The sequence below is a fragment of the Pangasianodon hypophthalmus genome, chromosome 5 (genome assembly GCF_027358585.1).
Source record: "Pangasianodon hypophthalmus isolate fPanHyp1 chromosome 5, fPanHyp1.pri, whole genome shotgun sequence".
NCBI lineage: Eukaryota > Metazoa > Chordata > Actinopteri > Siluriformes > Pangasiidae > Pangasianodon > Pangasianodon hypophthalmus.
Window position 1 is genome coordinate 16,251,851 of NC_069714.1, and position 19,975 is coordinate 16,271,825.

Sequence of the window (19,975 nt, forward strand, 5' to 3'; positions counted from 1 at the left end):
CTGAACTACAGGCCTGAACCAACTCAGACATCCATCATCACCAGCACCACCTTCACTAGATAGGGTGCTACCATGATCGTGAACCGTGCCTCCAGCACTTTGCTAAAGGGTGTTTCATCATTTCAGTAGAGAATGGGATGAGTCATATTTTGTCATATGAAAACAATGCTGCATGCCACACAAGAATCCATTGAGCAATTCCAGAGTCACGATGCTAGACTTTTTCCTTTAAGATTTCTCAGTATCACTACAGCAAAAGCAGAATTTGTCTCATTTGAGCTGATCACAATTATCTCAAAAGAATTCTCATTTTTATTACTTAAATTTTTCTTTAATACACTAGAATCTTCCCCCTAAAGTGTTAGGAGTGTCAGTAATGAATAAAAATTATAGTTGGGACCAGTTAGCATGAGCTCATTTGATAATCCTACATAACTACTGATTGAGTTTTAAAAGTACTGCGAGTGAGAGTAGGCTACTGCGGACATTCACACATGAATGAAGTGAAAACAGTGTGAGACAGACAGCAGTGTGTGCTTGTCTGTCTGACACTCTAGCTCTCTCATATTACCTGTACCCCTGGGTGGGTGAATGAATGGCCTGAGAGAGCAGAGAGGAAAGTTCTCCATCAATACTGCATGAATGTCACTGGATCTATGCTTACTGCCCCATACTAAATTGCCCAGTAACTCATTGTGTGTGTGTGAGTGAGTGTGTGTGTGTGTGGCGTGGCCATGGTTAAAGCATGCTCGCTGGTGCATCAGAATAACAAACACACAAACTTGGAGATAAATTTTAAAAAATTATTCTAAAATCCAATAATACCCCAGTACAGAAAACATAAAAATAACACTCATAAACCCAACTTGTCATATTAGTTCTCTCAATTTGACCCAACATGTGAGGCGTCCCAGAAAAACCTGTCAGATATCACTACGCTTTCTGGAAAACAGCCAAAAAGGCTTTTCTGCCAATAATGTACTGACATCTCTACTTTGAGAAAACATAACTATACTTCACCAAAAGGATGTGAAAGTGTTTCTATTTATGCTACTTTCTAAACTTGCCTTGGCTGTCTCCCTGAAGAGATCATGCGTGGCAAGACAGTTTAACAAACGCAGCAGTAAATTCAGTTGGTCTGCCTAATGGTGTCCAAAACCTTGCTAGTTAAGTGTGCTTTTCTCAATATTTGATCAAAGTTTTTGGATAGTTACACGCCATAGCGAAATGGACATAAGCCTAATCAATGTAGTCTGCAAGCAGATACCAGATGTCATAATCTCTGTGAGACACCATCAAATCATCGAAACAGAGAAGAGCGTTTACACACACTGTACAGATTACAGTGGACAAAGTTTTAAACTTTGTGAAGGGTTTTCCCAGACCACCACACACACACACACACACACACACACACACACACACACACACACACACACACACACACACACACTTAGTTATCAGGTTACAGTTACCTTTAATCACTAGTCTAAAATCAACCATGAAATAATGAATTATAAAACATATTTAATTAACTTTCATATTTCAGTAACTCAGTAACTCACAACACCTGTCACATTCCCACTTGCCACACACTCACAGAAGCCTTGGAATCAACCAAAGTACACACACAAAGTATAATTACGGTAGGTTTTCCCACAATTTCTGGTGATGTGGACAAACCCTTTATATAATCTACAGCCAATAAACTCTGTAATGATACAGGAGAATTTTCAGCAAGAATTCAATATCAGAAGAAATGTGTATGGCGATTCTCCTGATGAGAAGCTCCTAGCCTCTAAAGAGTGGGGGAACAGGCATCTGTGTGTGTGTGTGTGTGTGTGTGTGTGTGTGTGTGTGTAAACAGCCTAGAGGGACATGACTAGGATTTACAGAGCTAAACCCAGCTTGGTGAAGGAGCTTCAGGCACAACACACTCCAACAAGCTCAGGCAGGAGTCTCCATTAAATTCAGGCTTCAGAGGCTCCTAACTGAGAATAAGGGGAGCTCCTATCATTGATTCAACCATCAACTGATTGATCAAAGGTGTCTTTAAAGTCTCACACAAAATGTACCATCGACTTGATAACAGTGAAATGAAAATGAAATAAAACCAATACACTTTACTCATTACTGTATGTGCCACTTCTAGCTGTATTTCTGAATAACTACATGAGCCTTGCTCTCAAACAGTTAGTCAGAGCACCCACAGCAGAGCAATAAGGATGTGAGGTTATTTGGGAACATTAGCCATCAGCCACTGACCCAAACAGAACCATGGCCACTGCTGCAAAAGGCAGAAGTTCCATCACTGCCTGTCACCTCTGGCACTGTTAGCGAGGACAAACAAAAATCGATGCCTCAGAACACAGACATGAACAGAGGAAGCTCTGAAATATAACTGAAATTGAAGTTCTCTATTAAGCACTTCCATTTGGTGTAGCACATGAATACAACTTAATCCCATTTGAGCTGCTAATATGTTTTGCACACATCTTGCATTAACTGCCTTTGGTATATCACTGGTTTTTTAATAGTATTATTTATTCATTTCATTACTGTTTGCCTTTTGTACTGTGTCTGCATTTAGGTTTGAAATGATCTTTTTGTTACTACCTAGACCACTAACACTAAAACTAGCATTTGTCTCATTTTTCAGGTTATTGCACATAGGCTAGATGCTTTGCTTCACTATACCTTCAACTGTTTGCTGGATAAGAGTGTCTGGATAAGAGTGTCTGGATAAGAGTGCCTGCTAACTGACTAAATGTAATGTTATAGTGATGTCAGCATTACAGTGCAGTATCACTCTGAACCATGCAACGTCATATAAAGCTTTTCAAATTCAAAAACGCCAATCGACTTCAAGCTCAAAGCATAAATACCTGCCGCAAAGGCACATGACTAAGAAATGCTATCCTAATCCTATCCTCAGCTCTTGGAGAATCAGGGCAAGAAACATGTTGGCTGGGGACTGACTGTGCCACTGGGTTTTAGGCTGCTGGTCGCTATAGCAGCTTGGTGGTGGCTCAGACAAGCGGGCAGACTGGTATAAAGGATTGGGCTGACTAGATGTGGGGCAGGAATGGAGGGCAATGACATGGCTGGCAGCCAGTTCTGCTGAAACAATGACTCTGTGCTAATAGTTCACACAGTGGCATGCTGTAAGCTCAATGCAGGAACCAACTATTATTTAGTCGCGCACATAGGGAGGGTTTATTTTAGACAAAGTGATGCACAACTACAATAATATAAGCTCTAGATAATCAGGCAGTGGTTTATCACAATAATTTTCCAGTCTCCCAAATGTAGTGGATCAGCCAGGACAAGTTTGGTGTATGATGTTTTTCCTTCTTTGGTCTTTCACTTAAGCTAGGCCAATGTAGCTAACAAGAAAAGGAAGCCTATAGGTTTAGCATCGTGCAAGCTACACCCCTAATCACACAACTCAAAGCTGTTAGCCAGTCATAAAAATATTTTCTGATACAATTATCTTAAAAACAAACAAACAAACAAAAAAAAAACAATACATCACTAAGTAGCAGTGGTCATCTTAAAGCCAGACTCAATTATTACTTACTGTGTAAACATAAAACCAAAGCATGTATTTTCAGCTTGAGGGTGGAATAGCTCTGGCAAGAAATTAAAGTCAAACATGCCTTGGCTGATCATCTACATTTGGGGTAATCAAAAAATTATTTAAATTGAATTTTATTAAAAGCTTAGATATTGAATTTTATTAAAAGCTTAGACATTGAATATTGTGTATATATAATTTTATTACCATGATATATAATTTGTTTATCTACAGGCCTATGGTGATAGCTAGGTAGGCAGAAGGCATGATCATGTAGAATTCTGCAGAGTTTAAAAGCCAAAAAACACCACCAATATGTAAGAGTAAATCTAGGTTAAGAATGGTGCATCCTCTAAAAATTAACATAAATATAAAACAATGTTAAAGTTTTGAGAAAAGCCAAATAATTAAACCTAAAATCAAACTTGCTGGGTGGAGGCATCATTTTGTGCACCAGCCACCATTGTGTTCTCACTGACCTCATTTCACACAGCTCAGCTTGATGGACAAGAGGGGAAATCTCATTGTGGGGCAACAGAGCATGAGCAACACATGGATACATGCTCAAGGTTGTACACATCAGCCAGAGATTTCCTGCTGTATCTAAAACCACAAAGAGACAACATTCCAATTCTGCTGACTCACATGCAGACCAGCCCAAGGAAGGCCAAGAATAAAAGGCACCAACGCATCAGCTGATAGCAACAATTTTACAGCCTATTAATATAAATGCAGACACCTAGAGTCAACGCATACCATAAAAATGACCACTAAATGCATCACTGACTAACTCGTGTTTTGGGAGTAGCCCTGCTGCCTCTAGTCAAATATTTCAGTTTCATATTTCTGTTAACAGAGCGCCTCTTACCATTGATTTCAATGAGGACAATGTGTTGCCAACATATGGCAATGCGTGAAGGTTTGTCAGAATGCACTGACATATCTGAAATAAGTGTCCGATATGAGACATTCTGGGGTGGTGCTTCAATGATTTACGTCAATGTTGAGCAAGATGGAAGAGAAACTAATCACATTTGTCAGGTCACATTCAGAGCTGTACAATTCAGCTCTCAACATGTATAGAGCGCAAGCCGAGACTCAGCTTGGAAAACTGCCAATATGTGCACAGGAATGTATTTACCTTAAGGAAGCAACACCACTATAACTATAATTAAATACTATCAACTTGATGAAGAAAGCACTATAGGAGATGGTTTTTTTTTTTTTTTTTTTTTTTTTTTTTTTAATTATTGAGTTTGATCGAAATTGAGTTTGATCCAAAATCCAAATGTACTTGTATTAAGCGTTCTTCCTTCTCTTTACACTCCAGCAAGTGAATTTTTATTTTTTCATAATTTTACGCATGCTTCACAAGGTTAAACAGCATGACATATCTGACATATCTCAAAAAGAAACCGTATTTCTGTATACTGAGAACTACAGTTTCTTTTTATGAATATCCATGTCTCCTGGTCATGCAAAAATCTTCACCTACAAACACACAGCGCATATTAATCTGTTTTCTGAAGAATGCCAAAATATCCTGGTGAAAGCAGATTTACTCTGCCTTTTCAAATATAATGCCTTACAATGGCTTTATCTTTCCCCAGCAAAGCCCTGTTTTCATCCTCCTGATCTAAAAACAGTAACTTTTGTTTTGAGGCTTTCTATAATATGCAGTGCGATCACTGCATTACAAAAAAAGAAAAGAAATGAAAACAAAAACAAAAAATTAGAGCACCGTAACTGGTAGGTTCCACCTTCTTTCTGAAGGCTTAAAATTATCTCTTTTCATGGACAGACCCAAAACCAAGTATAAACAATTCGATCCAATATGAAGTGGTAGAGGCCTGTTAGACTATTGTTTCATCTAATTGAATTCAAGACCTACTACAGAGCAATCTAATTAAAGGAGACAATGGCCATTTTCATCATTTGCTAATATATGTGGCTAATTGCTATCTGCTGCAGAATACGTATTACATATACCAATAAGATAAATAAATATGTGCTGCAACATGTGTTACGCAGATCAAAGCATATGAGTGATCATTAAGATGAAACTGATTTAATTAACCTCTGGCAACAGCGTAGTCAGCTCTACAGAGAGCGAGCTGGTTTGTTCCATCTACAAGCCATTTCACTGTTCAGACTGCACTTAAGAGAGATTGGCTAAATAAACCAGATTAAAAAAGACCTGCATGGTGATGTTCATGTGTTGCTGATCTCAAGCACTCTCCTGCCTGCCTTGTGTACAAACTAGGCACAATATCAGTTTTTCTTTTCTGATACTTTAAGTATCAATCAATACCAACACCCTTCTGATACTGTAACTGCCAAGCTTTAAAACTGAGCAGTACTCAATAGAAGCAGAAAGATAAGATAGCCATCTTCACTTACGATGACCATACTCTGATTAAACACTACTGCCCTACAGGAAGAAATAAACAGCCATCAGCATGACTTGTTTTCCATACATTTAGTCAGCTGTTTGGCATCCTTCTTTAGTATGAAGTATATCCACTCAGCCTATAAGTTAAGAACTCTCTTTGGTAAACAGCTAACCATTCATTGTCATGGCAACCTAGGTTATCATCTAATGTTATCATCAAGTGACATATGTCACATTGCTTTATGTTACGCTGTGCTATAGGCAACAGGAATCCCAGTGTGATTCCTATATTTGTTACAGAATCGGATCAAATTTGTCCTTTATTTTAGGGCATTTTCTGGCCTGATACCAATACTGTAGTGCATCTCTAGTGCAGGCACAGGGCTTGACAATGAAATTAGAAATGCTACTGTGCTACACAGCAGCTCTCCGATCATTCAAATGGCCTAGATGCACTAAAACATGTCCACTGTTTTGCTTTTTCAAAAAGAAAGTAGTGTGGTAATAAACTAAGGAACAATTAAGTGTTAACTGTGAAATAGGGGTGTAATAATAAACTCCGATCACAATTTGATTCGATTCACAATACCGGCTTCATGATTCAATTCAATTTAATTTTAAGGAAGAAAAATTGACTGAAAGACTCCCTTTTTTATTTCTGAATCATAAATGATGCAAAATAATGTGCATTTTTTTGTCTGTATAAAACTAACAGAGGTTTAATATTGTAAACAAAACGTTTGATTAATGCTATCCGTTAAATTAATTTTCCACAAAATGCTTGAGCTATAAATGGTCAGGTTTATCATTCAAAATGCACATACTGTGCCCTAGTATGCATGTAATGTGTGAGTATGTCAGAAGGCACCAGTGTGAACGTCTGCACATGACGCCCATGCATGTTTTCAGATACAGAAGTGTAAATCAGCCGCAACACTCAGTACGGAAAGCTATTTCTAGCTTAGGTAACTAGCAGACACTACTGAGACTCTCGCTCTTTTCCAGATTCTAGACAGTCAGGCACACAGCAATAACAGATCATATACACACATCACCTCAAAGTGGCATTAACATGAAAAGAAAGCACAACAAATTATTTATGCACATCACCTAGCCTTAGTTGGTTGTCATAATAGTTAGTGAATTATATGCTTGCTCAAAATCAGGACAAAACAGGACAGAGATAAACAACCTTTCCTTGCAAGTAGTCAAAATATGCAAGTGTTGCAGACCTTTTCTTTTTCATCTTTATGAGATTTCAACCCACTATGAGTTTTTATTTCTGTTTTTTGAGGATATTCAGATACCAATGACAAACATGTGAGAAACTCCTGGGCTACTTCTACAAAGAAATATTATGGACTTGCAATACATATGACAGCAGGTCTTTCTACTGTACATAGCAGGACCGAACTTCTAGGAACTCAACAGGGTAGAAGAGAGAGCAACACGCAGCACTGTCACTTTAAGAGTACAGCCTGTTGAATGTGAGACCCAGCTGTATCACCGCATAAGTCATGCACCTTATTTGTTCTGGCCTGAACTGGCAGAATGAAAGCATTTCCTCTCTTCTGCCATTCCATAGGGCCCATTAATTGGAGAGATAATCTACTTGATCTCCACACAATGAGCGATTCATTGAGACTCTCGTGCACAGCTTGAATAACTGCCAAGAGCAGATTATGTTAAAAAAGCAAACATAAGACAATCATATTTATAATGCGTTTGCCAGTTGACATTGTGACCTAAGAAAATTACAAAACATTGACAGTGCAGAGTCAGATCAAGAGTATTGCTAGAGATATTTATTAAAAAAAAAAAAGAGAGATGCAGAAAGCTCTCACCTAAACGACAACAAGGCTGTGAAAAGCCAGTATAAGCATGTGGAAATGGATAAGCATGCACATTTGGCCTTTGTTGTGTAACTGAAATTCATCAGAGAGATGAGCCAGTCACCATACAGGTTTTGATATACGAAAAATTTCATTCTTCCCATAATGCATACCTTTAATTGTAGGACAGTTGAAGCCATAATAAAGACAGCATGTTGGGACAACAAGTCCATGAAACACATTTTACTCTGTGTTTACTTATTAATCTTGTTGTTTCAACCCTGTGTCACTTCCGCAGCACCTTACTCAGCAACATGATGCTTCTGGCAGGCAGTTATTCACATCCTTATTAACTAACATTCACACCTAATATTATGACACACGGGCTTTCCCTCACATTTTGTTAAAGTGAGCAAACCCATTCCAAAAGAAAAGTATCACTTGCGAAATATACATGGCTATGGCTAAAATGACAAATCAAACACCACCTTGTCCAGGTTTAGCATACATTCAATGAAAAGACAAAGGGCACCCAAAACGGAGTACTGTATTATTTAACAAGCAAGCCATCTGTGGTATTGTGTAAATACAGTCTTTAACAGCATTCCTGAGTTATTAAAGACAAAATACCTGAATAATGTAACTGAAAATAAGCTGGACTCTATCTTTCAGAATGCAGAGCAGCTATACGAAACAGTTGCTCTCAATTAGAACCCATTCTGTTTGAGTAAAGTGTACGGATGAAGAGGGGAGACAGCTGGACAGACTGAAGGCCTAAAGTGCTGCTCCACCACTCTCTTTGAGTAGAGATGAAGCATGAAGTGCTAAATCCAACTGGCACCCTATCAGTAGGGAGTCAAAGGGCATTGTGGGTCATGTAGAAAATTAAGTGAAATAGATCAACATGTTGATGAAAGAGGTTGCCAGAACTTCATTATAAAAAAATTTTGAATCTCTCATAATATCATACTTTAATTAGCCTATACATACGCAAGCAATTCAGGCTGGGGCTTTCTTTTAAATACAACGCAACTATAGCGATATATCCCACTCCCAAGATTACAACCTAAACTTACAACTAATTTTAGACATCTGGAAATTGACATGCTACTTGAAAAACATTAAGCAGTAATATTCTGCCATAATAGGCTACTGATACAGAATAATTAAGGGTGCTAAATTTCCTAGTTTGTTCTTACAATATAAAGAGTTAAGATACAGCAGACAGAGAATTTAATTTGAATAATGCTTATTGGATATAAAAACTGATTTTTATTTACATTATGTATATTTGATATTATGTATATATATTTATACAGGTTTATTTAATTATTTTACAACATAAGAAATCTTAGAACAGTCTTTATAGAGCTACAATGGATCAATCTTCTGTACCATCAGAAACTTCAGACCGGTGCAACACTAGTCACTGCAAACCTCCAGGCTATTACAGCTTAAAACTGCGTGCAAAGCCAAAGGACTGCGTCAGTTAACACTTGGGCACAGTTACTAGCAATAAATTGATGCAGACGGGGTTTCTCTTTTCTTTCTTATTAAATGATATATGACTAAGAACATGTCAACATTTAATACTGTAGCAGCACAAAGTAAAATAAAAAAATATATTATTTTCATTATTATTGTGCAATATAATTTTCAGGTAGACATTAAGACAAACATATTCAAACTAGCATCACAACAGTTTGAGACCCAGTTTAATTTAACTGCAACTTTGACACTTACCCATCTTCTTCTCCATCTACAGGCAAGTTCTTCAGCAGACTGGCTGAGGCAGTTAAGGCACTGACTCCACCACTCTCCTCAGGAGCTAAAGAGGTGCCACTTTGTGAGGCAAATTCATCAGGTGCAAGCTTGGGAAGTGTGAGCAGGGACTGGTGCTGAATTAGAAGGCGTTGAGCATCCTCCAGCTGCGTGGCCATCAGCGAGGGCAGGGTGGCATAAAGGGCGCTGACAACAGGCTGAGCCCCACCATCCTTGGAGCCATTCTGGACCAAGCTGGCCTGAGGATCACTCTGGATGCTGAGAGGCACATTAGATGTGGGCAGACTTGAAGTAACAGGGACAAACTGGGCTCCCATGCCTTGGCTGCTGAGAGGCGTCTGCTGCTCCACAGAGAGCTGTGCTGGAAGCTGAGGCCCTTTTGTAGGCTGTTGTACAACTCCAGGCCCTGTAGACTGTACCAACTGTGGAATGACACCAGCAGTGGGGGCTTGGACCATCTGTGGCGTCTGCTGGGGTTGCAGTATACCTTGAGTAACTGACTGAGCCACAGAGGCAGGTATGTTGCCCACAGGTGGCTGAGAGGCTGGCATCACCTGCCCATTGCCAGTTAAGGTCACAGGGGTCATGGAGGTTGACAGGTGGGGCAGGGCTTGTGTTGATCCTGAAGCTGCAACCTGGATTATCTGCTGAGATTGGGCGAAATCAGCTGGCCGACTACCTCCTTGGCTTAGAGAGGTGACGTGCACAGGGGCTACCTGGGCTGCTGCAGCTGGCTGTGGAGCAGGAGGGTAGGCCATCTGCTGCTGAGTGACTTCAGGCACACTCTGAGCTGGAGTCAGCTGTGCTGTCTGGGCATACGTCAGCTGCTGTGGGGGAACGGCAGGAGATGGATGGCCAGTCGTCGTCTGCAAGCCTCCCATGTTGACTGGAGCCTGCTGCTGATTGCTAGCTGGCACTGGGGTGGCAATGTTGGCCTTCTTGTGTGGATGCATCTGAGGCTTGGAGACATTAGCAGGCATGGAGTACTCTGGCATGTGAGCAGGTGGTGGAAAGCTCTGCTGTACAGCTGAGGAGCCACCAACATCCCCACTGGCTACACCTTCAGAGTAGTGGCTCAGAGTGCTGACAGAGCTGCTTACAGAGCTGATACTAACAGTCTCTCTCTCTGAGCTGTCAGGTACAAACTGGCGGATGCTCTCCACTGTTCGGGTGCTGGGCGCATTTTCAGATGACCCAGAACCTGGACCCTCTTTGTCGTAATACTCTGTGCATGTCCATCTACCTTTCTTGAATGGTTCTGAAGTAGAGTCCAATTTAACTACTCGGAAACGTGAGCTGGTGGTATGAGGAGCAGGCATTGGGGTCTGCTGAGGCTGAGTGTTTGAGGCAGCGACAGCAGAAGAAGGTTGAATTATGTCAGTCATACCCACATGACTGCCACTTGATGACCCAATAATGGCAGAAGCGGTGGTGCCAGTAGTTATAGCGATGGCACTACTTACGCTGCTGCTTTGCTGACGCATTAAGTTTACATTTTGGTTATTAGTATTATTCAGGCCAGCGGAAAGAGCTACACCACTACTCGTACTTATGCCACCCAAACCAGGCACACTGGAGTTTAAATTATTAACATTGCTTGCTAAGGGCTTAACACTAACTGTAGCACCCGATGCTGCAGAAGCCATTCCGAGAGAGATTCCTGGGGCAGCAGCAATCAAGGGCTGACCAACACTGACTGTGCCAACAGTGGAATTATCCACCATTCCTCCCACATTTGAAGGCATTTTCTGGTCTATGATTGGTAAAGCTCCCGGGTTTGGTGCAACAGTAGACATGACTACATTAGCAAGTGGGATCCCAGCCTGTGTCCCGCCTGAGGCTGATGAAGCAGAATGGGTATGTCCAGAGGGAGCAGAGTGAAGCTGGTGGTGGTGATGGGTGTGATGATGGTGAACTGCACCATTAACCATAGCGCCATGTGTCTGGGGGAGTAACGGTGGTTGGTTTGGGGACACAGCTCCTGGGGTTTCTGCATCGTGAAGGTTGCTTAGAGTGTCTTCTGAAGAGCTCCTCTCAGGTCCTGCTGCATCATTAGCCCGGGACAAGGACACATCCAAAATCTCAGAAGAGGACAGGTCCTCTGTGTGGGACTCATCCAAGTCATCACAACTCTCAGTGTCTTCTGTGATGCTGTTATTTGTGCTGACAGAGATCTGCGCCGGGGTAACGCTAGTGATCTGAAAACCACTCTTCTTTTTTATCTGTGCGCCTGATGAGGGCACACCTGGGGGCAAAAGCGAGGACTGCGAGTGGATGTTGAGGCTGTGGGGAGGAGGGTGCTGAGTCCCGAGTGAGGACGCGGCAGTGGGCAGGGGCTGAATCAACGCTGATGGTTTATAGTCGTCAGACGGCATCAAGTTGCTGCTAAGGCTGGCACCCCCCGATGATGGAGTCAACACAGAGGAAGATCCACCGGCAGTGTTAGCGGTAGCCCGTCTGGGACAATTCGCTGCCTGCGCCATTTTTCGAGTGCTCGCTGAATCTCCTGCCAACTCAGGGTGATGCATTTCTACGGGTGGTCTCTGGCAGAGTTGTAAATACAGACTAGAAGAAGTGCCGTGTTGACAGGCCCTTTTTTAACAAGAGTTTCACCTCGCCCAAGTAGTTTCCACATACAACTAATGTCCACTTTCACAAACAACAGCCAGGTTTCGATAATTCCACTTTTGTTCTGTGTGTTTTAACAATGTCCACGGCCAGGTCGCGCGCTAATATGCTAGCTAGCTGGCTAAGTTAAAAACAGTCGTCGTTGAGTAATGCTAGCTCACAATGTAGCCAACAGCGTTTTGTCGGGCTGTTTATCGGATACGTCTGTTAGAAGGTTGTCAATTTAACATGCCTCATCTGTTATTTTGCCTAAATAATACCGACAATAAGAATTAAACGTCGCAATTAATATCAGACAACGCAGGCTGCTACTACTGCATGCATCGACACTGTATTCTATCAGTTACAGCTAACAGACTGTAAGTCGCATTTTGAATATAACGTTATATGAAGCGTCAAATCATACAACCCCTCGACGATGGCAAGTCGGCAGACTGTATTCGCGTAAGTTAACGATATCGCAAGACTTGTTTATTCCATTTCTCAGCCTCTTTGTTTTAATCCAGCATTTAGTTATACCAGTTGCTATCTTCTTCCCCAGCTATCGCCTTGTAATGTAGCCGTGCTAGTGCTAGCCGCCTGTGACGAGACCGAAAGGGGGAGGAGAACTCGGTAACATGGCGACCGCGCATGTCCGTTTACGGCGCTACCGGCCAGACATAAAGCCAGTCTGAGGCGAAGGCTGAATCCCGAATAGAGGCCATACTTCTTTCATAAGTGCACTACACCGGGCATGATATAATGGCTTCTACACACTATGTAGTGTACTACGTGTTAGAAAGGAAGGTATTTGGGATTCAGTCACAGGCGGGACGTAGGAATCATAAGAAAGTGTCAAATATAGCTGTGAGATGTGGAAAAATAACAAAGACTAAAGTATCAACTGAAATAAGAGCAGTGTCTTTTCTGTAGGCGCTGGATTAATGTGCAGCCATGACAGTGAATGACAATGAGTTAATAAGTGAAGCTTTTGGCAGCTGATATTTGGATGTGCGGTGAAAGCAGTACGTGAGCGGGGAGCTGTAGCTCGGGGCGTTGGTCTCTTGTCTCTTGGCCGTTTCCGATCGATGTTAATTAAAAACCCCTCGGCGAGTTGTGCTCGGGTCTAGGCGCGTCTTAACCAGATTCTTTCAAGTGTCTTAAACAAAAAGCAGGGTTTAGCACATGGGCTGTCAGACTTTTTGCTGCCAGGGTCCCCATTAACTGTAAAATAATTTTTAAAATCTAAAAATAACAACAACAATAATAATAATGATAATAATAATAATAATAATATTAATAAATCCATAAACCCCCTCAGCATAAAAATAATGTATCTATTTAATTTGGGTATTTATTGGACTCATATAGCTATTTGTTCCTGAACTTCGCACTCCAAAAAAAAAAAAAAAACATTTTATTAAAATTGTCATTCAAGTTATTTCATTATTTGTATGCCTATTTTGCTTTTGAGTTATTAAGGTTTGGAATAATAACCAAAATATAACAGTGTTATCATTGTGGGTTGTGATTTCCATCACTGCAACAAAGTTGTTTTTTTTTTTTTTTTAATTTATAGACCCTCTTGACTGTGCTTTATAAACCCCAGATCCCACTTTGAGAATAACAGGATGAAGCAGAATATTCTTCAGACTTTATCTGATAACATATTGAGAAAGAATCATTTAACAAGTTTCTGGCATGAACATTGTTCACTGTTGATTACTGGCTCAGCAGCTTAGCAAAAAATGTATTTGAAAACATGTTGACATAGTCCAGAAATTTGCACTGTTCTCACAAAACCACTGCAGTGATAGTGGTCCTAGATTTTTCCACATACAAAAAAAAAGGAGTAACCAGACACATGATCAGTATACAATTATTGATTGTTTCTTGCCTCTGTTTGGAATGGGAATAAACATATAAAGAGATCTTGGCTTATGAATCTACTAGACTATGAAAAAAAATCCCGAATATGGGTTTAATGCCAGATAATGCTTGAGTAAGATATTAAACTATGGCGCAAATGGATAGGCATGCACTTTTAATGAACAAGCTATTGGCTTGGGACAAAGCCACAGCACAGTAACCCTCTAGTCAATGTACATTTTTTTCCACTTGAATATAGTCACATATACAGTATATGTATAAACAACCAACTATTTTTTCCAACACTCTCTCTATTTGGTTTCGCTCTTGTTGTTAGTAATGGCCATGATGGAAGTATTGCTATCATTTTATTGCTTGAGGTTAAATGGCAGTGCAATTATGATGACAGACAAGGGATAATTACTAAGGGCAACAGTATCAGGCGTCTATCAAGGTTTACAATGGATAAATACATTTAAATATATATCGAATGTGCCTATGTGCAAGTATTCATGTATCAGAGTGCATTCCCATAAAATGTCCTTTTATGCCTACATTTCAAATAAAATGTATATTATATGCCAAGTACTTCCACACTGCTAACTGAAACAGGTGCTTTCTCCTCAGGGACTCTTCAGGGGAGGTCATGTTCAGTGAGGGCTGATAATGAAAAGATCTTTACACCTCTACAAAGCAAAGATCACTGCCAGCATTAACTGGTGGGTTTTTCCATTCAGAGAAGATGCTATGACTGACATACAGCTGATGCAAATCCTCTGGACCTGAACCGAATTGACTGAAGTATATGAAATAGAGTTTGATATGATTTCAAACTAGAACAGAAAGTAAGAGGAAAAGAAAACAGTAAAATAACTGTGCAGGTAGACAGGCAAATACCCATCCATACAAATGGCAGAGAGAGAGAGAGAGAGAGAGAGAGAGAGAGAGAGCCAATTGCAATGTAAGCGTCTGGTCCTGTCAGCAGCTTTAAATCACACTGGCACTCCACAGCAAAACAAACAGAGAGCTATTGTCCTCCTGAACAATTATGCTTGATTTCAACATTGGAGTCTGTTTTACTTCATAAACATTTATTAGAATATCTTTATGATTAGATAAAAAGAATGCAAGCTAGTGTTGAGTCACTGTTTTGTGTAATTTGGGGCTTTAGATGAAGGCAAGACCAGAAAATGGAGTATTTACAGCACTGCTGTACTTTTAATGTTGCTGTTCACCACAGACATGAGAGCTTTTGTGCATGATAAAGTATGTTCATGGATTTAGCAAGTGAAGCTAGGAGATGAAGTTGCTGCGTGCACACTGTAGTTGTGAAGTGAGGTGAAATTCCTAAAAAAAACCCAAAGGCTTATGGGAGAGGGAGAAATCTGTCTGCCACTTTATCCAGTCCAAACTAAAGCCAGTGAATAATTGTGGACAATAACCATTTCAAAGCATATGCACATCAGAAGTGTCTTATCTCAAAGCATTTGATGTATTGAATGCTCAAGACATCTACAAACATCTCAGTGCAAAATTCATAAAATTAATCGGTTGATTTAGAATAACTCCTCTGGGAAGGTTATAATCAGCAACATGGCATGTGGAAATATTCTGTGCATTACTGATGATTATTAATTCACAACCAACTTAGAACAGTACAACAAAGAAAAATACAATCCTGAATTATATACCATACAGGAGAATGTTCAGACACAATTAAATGCTATTAATGCTAAAAATTTGTTTAATACTTTTCTTGGTCACCACATAATTTCATATATGTTTGCTATTTCCTAATGTTAATATCTTCATTATTCTAAAACAACAGCAATGAAGAAAATCCTTCTATGAGCAGGAGTGTTGAAATCTTTGACTAGTAGTGTATCACAATCATGTACTGCAATTTAAAAGCCAAGGCTCTTGCAGCGTGGAGCCACCACCAATGGAACATCAATGGTTCAATTGTATTATTTTCTTTTACATTGCTACATTTCTTTTATCTCCTTCTCAAATGCAACTCCTAGTATTCCCCTTTAAGCTAATTAGGTTGGCAGTACAGTTTGGTGGGCCATTGTTTTTCCAGGATCACTGGTTCAAAAGAATTTCACCAGACCTATTACAGTATTGACCTCTCATGTGGACACACACACACACACACACACACACACACACACACACACACATATATATATATATATATATATATATATATATATATATATATATATATATATATATATATATAAATAAAGATAACCTAGAATATACAGTATACTATGAATCTACTATTATATAGAGATAGAGGTAAAACATTAGTGGCCTAACTGTATAGTGTCTGAAAACATAATTTTCAGTCTGCTGGTTCTGATGCCAATGTTCTGTATTTTCTTGCTGATGGAAGGAGGTTGAACAGTTTATGACTGGGATGGGAGGAGTCCCTGATAATGTTGCATGCTCTATAAAGACATCTACTTTGGTGAAGTTGTTCAGTGGCTGATAGTTGGGCACCAATGATGTGTTGGGTAGTTTTCATCACCCTATTGATCAAAATTGAAGTATTATGATGCTAGGACAGATCCTCAGAGATGTGGACACCCAGGAACTTGAAGCTGGATAAACACTCTACTTTAGTCCCATTGATGTAGATGGGAGAATGTCTGCTGCTTTTAGATTTCCAGAAGTCCACAATGAGCTCTTTGTTGGCAGAACACCATGCTGCAACCTTTGGATCTCCTCCCTGTAGGCTGACTCATCATTGTTGCTGATGTGACCTACCACCATGGTATCATCTGCATACTTGATGATGATGTTGGAGTTATGCAGAGGCACACAGTCATGGGTAAACAGGGATTAGAGCAGCGCACTCAGCACACAACCCTGTGGGATGCCAGTGTTAAGGATGAGGGTAGAGGACATGTGATTACCCAACCTAACAGACTGAGGTCTACTGGGTAGGAAGTCCAGAATCCAAATCCATATGGAGGTGCTGATGCCCAGGTCACTGAGCTTGATGATCAGTTTGGTGGGGATAACAGTGTTAAATGCTGACCTAAAGTCAATGAACAGCATCCTTATGTAGGTGTTGTTGCTGTCCAGTGGAAATGGCATTCTCTGTTGACCTGTTCCTGCAGTAGGCAAACTGGTGGGAGTCCAGTGTAGGTGGTAGACCTGCTATGAGGCGATTCAGAACTAGTTTCTCAAACTAGGTTGAGTGCAATAGGGTGGACAAGCATGCTGCTGTAGAATGCTTAGGCACCCATATGATGGTTGTTGTCTTCAGGCATGTAGGGACAGCTGCCTCGGCCAGTAACAGGTTTAAGATATCAGTAAAGACCTGTGCCAGCTGTCCAGCACATGCCCTGAGCACACAACCGGGTATGCCATCAGGGCCAGCGGCCCTACGTGCATCTACTCTGCTCAGTGCTGAATGCACATCTGTTATGGAGAATGAGAGGGGATGGTCAACATTAGAAGGGTCACCATTTGTAGTGTGCTGCCTGCTGCCTTGGTCAAAGTGAGCATAGAATTGATTGAGCTCATCAGGGAGGAAGGCACTGCTGGTTGGGAGAGTCTGTGTTGTTAGTTTGTGGTCAGTGATGGTCTGGATGCCCTTCCACATGCATCTTGGTTCAGAAGTGCTCCTCAATGTGAAGTTTGTAAGAATGTTTAGCTTTCCAAATGCCCCTTTTCCGGTTGGCCCTGGTTCTGCTACAAGCCTCTGCATCACCGGATTTAAAAGCAGAGTCTCTTGCTTTCAGCAGTAGGCGGACCTCAGAGTTCATCCACGGCTTCTGATTAGGAAAGGTTATCCAATTATACCAGGAGAAAATGCCACACAGACAGTAAGCCTAGCTCTGGATCGAACTGGGGACCCCAGAGCTATGAGCTCTATTTACCATGTCACTATCCCACCCTAGTGCTGATTAATGTGCTGATTAATGGTGGGAAAAAATAGATGTGTATGTCATTAAGACGAGTGTCTGGAAAGCTGAGCCAGTTCATATAATTTTCATGCGGTTTATTTCTTCTGTTGAAGTCAACAATGTTTCAGCAGTCTTTCATTATGCACAATCTTTGTTACAGTGCTTGTTTCAGATGAGCTCGTGAATTAATATGAACGTGATGAAAGGTGAGCTTGGACTGAAAAAGCTCAATTTATAGAACCAGCTTGAACCAAGTCTTTAGTTTTGTCATGTGCAAGTGCAACCCTTAGGTATTTTAAAGATATTCAATTCAGACTTGTATTACAAGACTGGTTTTATTTTGTTTGTAAAGCCTAAGAAATGGAAGAACAGTGTGTGCATGGTTGCCACCTGGTGGCTGGAGAGAGACTGAAGCCCAATTAATGTTCTGCTAGTTTTCAGTAGCCTTCAATTCAGCATCAGTACATGAAGTCAGGTTTGATGCAGATGCAAATATCAATTTAACTTAATATGTTATTAAATGATATAATGTTAAACTAATCCTTGAATTTCTACATTTTGAATAGTACTTATGAAGAATTCTATGATGCTTTCCTGGACAGTACGCAATCAATTTCTGCTATCATCTTGCATACAAGTGATCAACTTTCACATAGTCAGAGAAAGATGCATTTTACAACAACAAGCTTTTGGGGTCGAAAAGTGAATGAGCAAGTCAGCAAGTGAGATGGATGGATATGGAAAAGAATAACATTTATGGAGTATGGGGAGTGGCAAATTAAAAATATATCCATCAGTATATCATTAAATGAATGAATGAATCCATAAATCAGTTAATCAAGAAATCAATAAATTAACACAGAGCAAAATCAAAGAAAATTCAAGATTTCCATAGACAAACAAACAAACAAACAAACAGTATTACCAAGTATTACAAAGACCTCATTTTGTATGTGTGCTAATCAGTGATCATCATTCTCTGTTTTGTTTTTATGGAAATGTATACTGCAACATTTTATATAACTCTATAACGGATGTATAAATAGATGTATATCAGGGATGCTACCCTTCTGGGTACGGAGTACTGAATATACTGAATATCCTGATTCACATCTGAGCCTCTTTCCCACCACAGAATTGCAGGCAATATTGCAGTGGCTGTCTTGGTGTGCTTGCTGAATTTATTTGGGGCTTCAGTAAATCACTTTGGACTAAATATTCAATGCAGGTGCTAGAAAATATACACAACAGATATAGTTAAATTAAATCTGTATGAATTTGCACCAAAAATCTAGTGTTTTGATTTTGTTATAATTAAAAGACATATTTCACTGTGAACACACTCTCAAGAGAAAGACTACAGTTTTACAGTTTGTCAGAATATCATTTCATTTTGTTTAATTATGACAGTAGCATGCATTGTTCTAAAATATGTAGCTACATTTTTTATGCCATTTCTCAGTATCCATAAATCCAAGAATAATCAACAAGTTAAGAAATTCTTCTGTAATATCCTTCTAAGTGATAAACAAATTTAAACTGAAATATTTCCTTCTGAATATAGAAATAACATTTTGGGAAAAACGGTTTTAAAGTAATAATGTGGTTTAATGTGTTTCCACACTAGTTAGTGGGGTTTATAAGGTTTATAAACTGAAAAGTTTATAAACTGAAACATACATCATAATGACACAAACTGATATTTTCAGTGATATGGCCTGACTGAGCCAGGTGGGCGGAGCTAAAAGCCTTCTTCAAAGTTGCTTTATGTTTCAGGTGAACTTCTTTAAAGTTTCAGGCAATCTAATGGTCGAGAAAAAAATATATGAATATATATATATATATATATATATATATATATATATATATATATATATCCCCCTTACACACACACCATACACACACACACACACACACACACACACACACACACATATATATATATATATATATATATATATATATATATATATATATATATATAATTTTTTTT

General features: G+C 39.8%; 1 protein-coding gene across 1 annotated transcript in view; it reads right to left on the reverse strand.

Moving 5' to 3' along the window:
* Positions 1-12,853, reverse strand: part of tsc22d1 (TSC22 domain family, member 1) — a 28,986-nt gene extending 16,133 nt beyond the window's left edge. The window contains exon 1 of the mRNA XM_026911892.3: positions 9,545-12,853. Coding sequence (XP_026767693.1) covers positions 9,545-12,111 — 2,567 coding nt within the window. The 5' untranslated portion in view covers positions 12,112-12,853. The remainder of the gene's footprint in view (positions 1-9,544) is intronic.
* Positions 12,854-19,975: the final 7,122 nt, after the last annotated feature.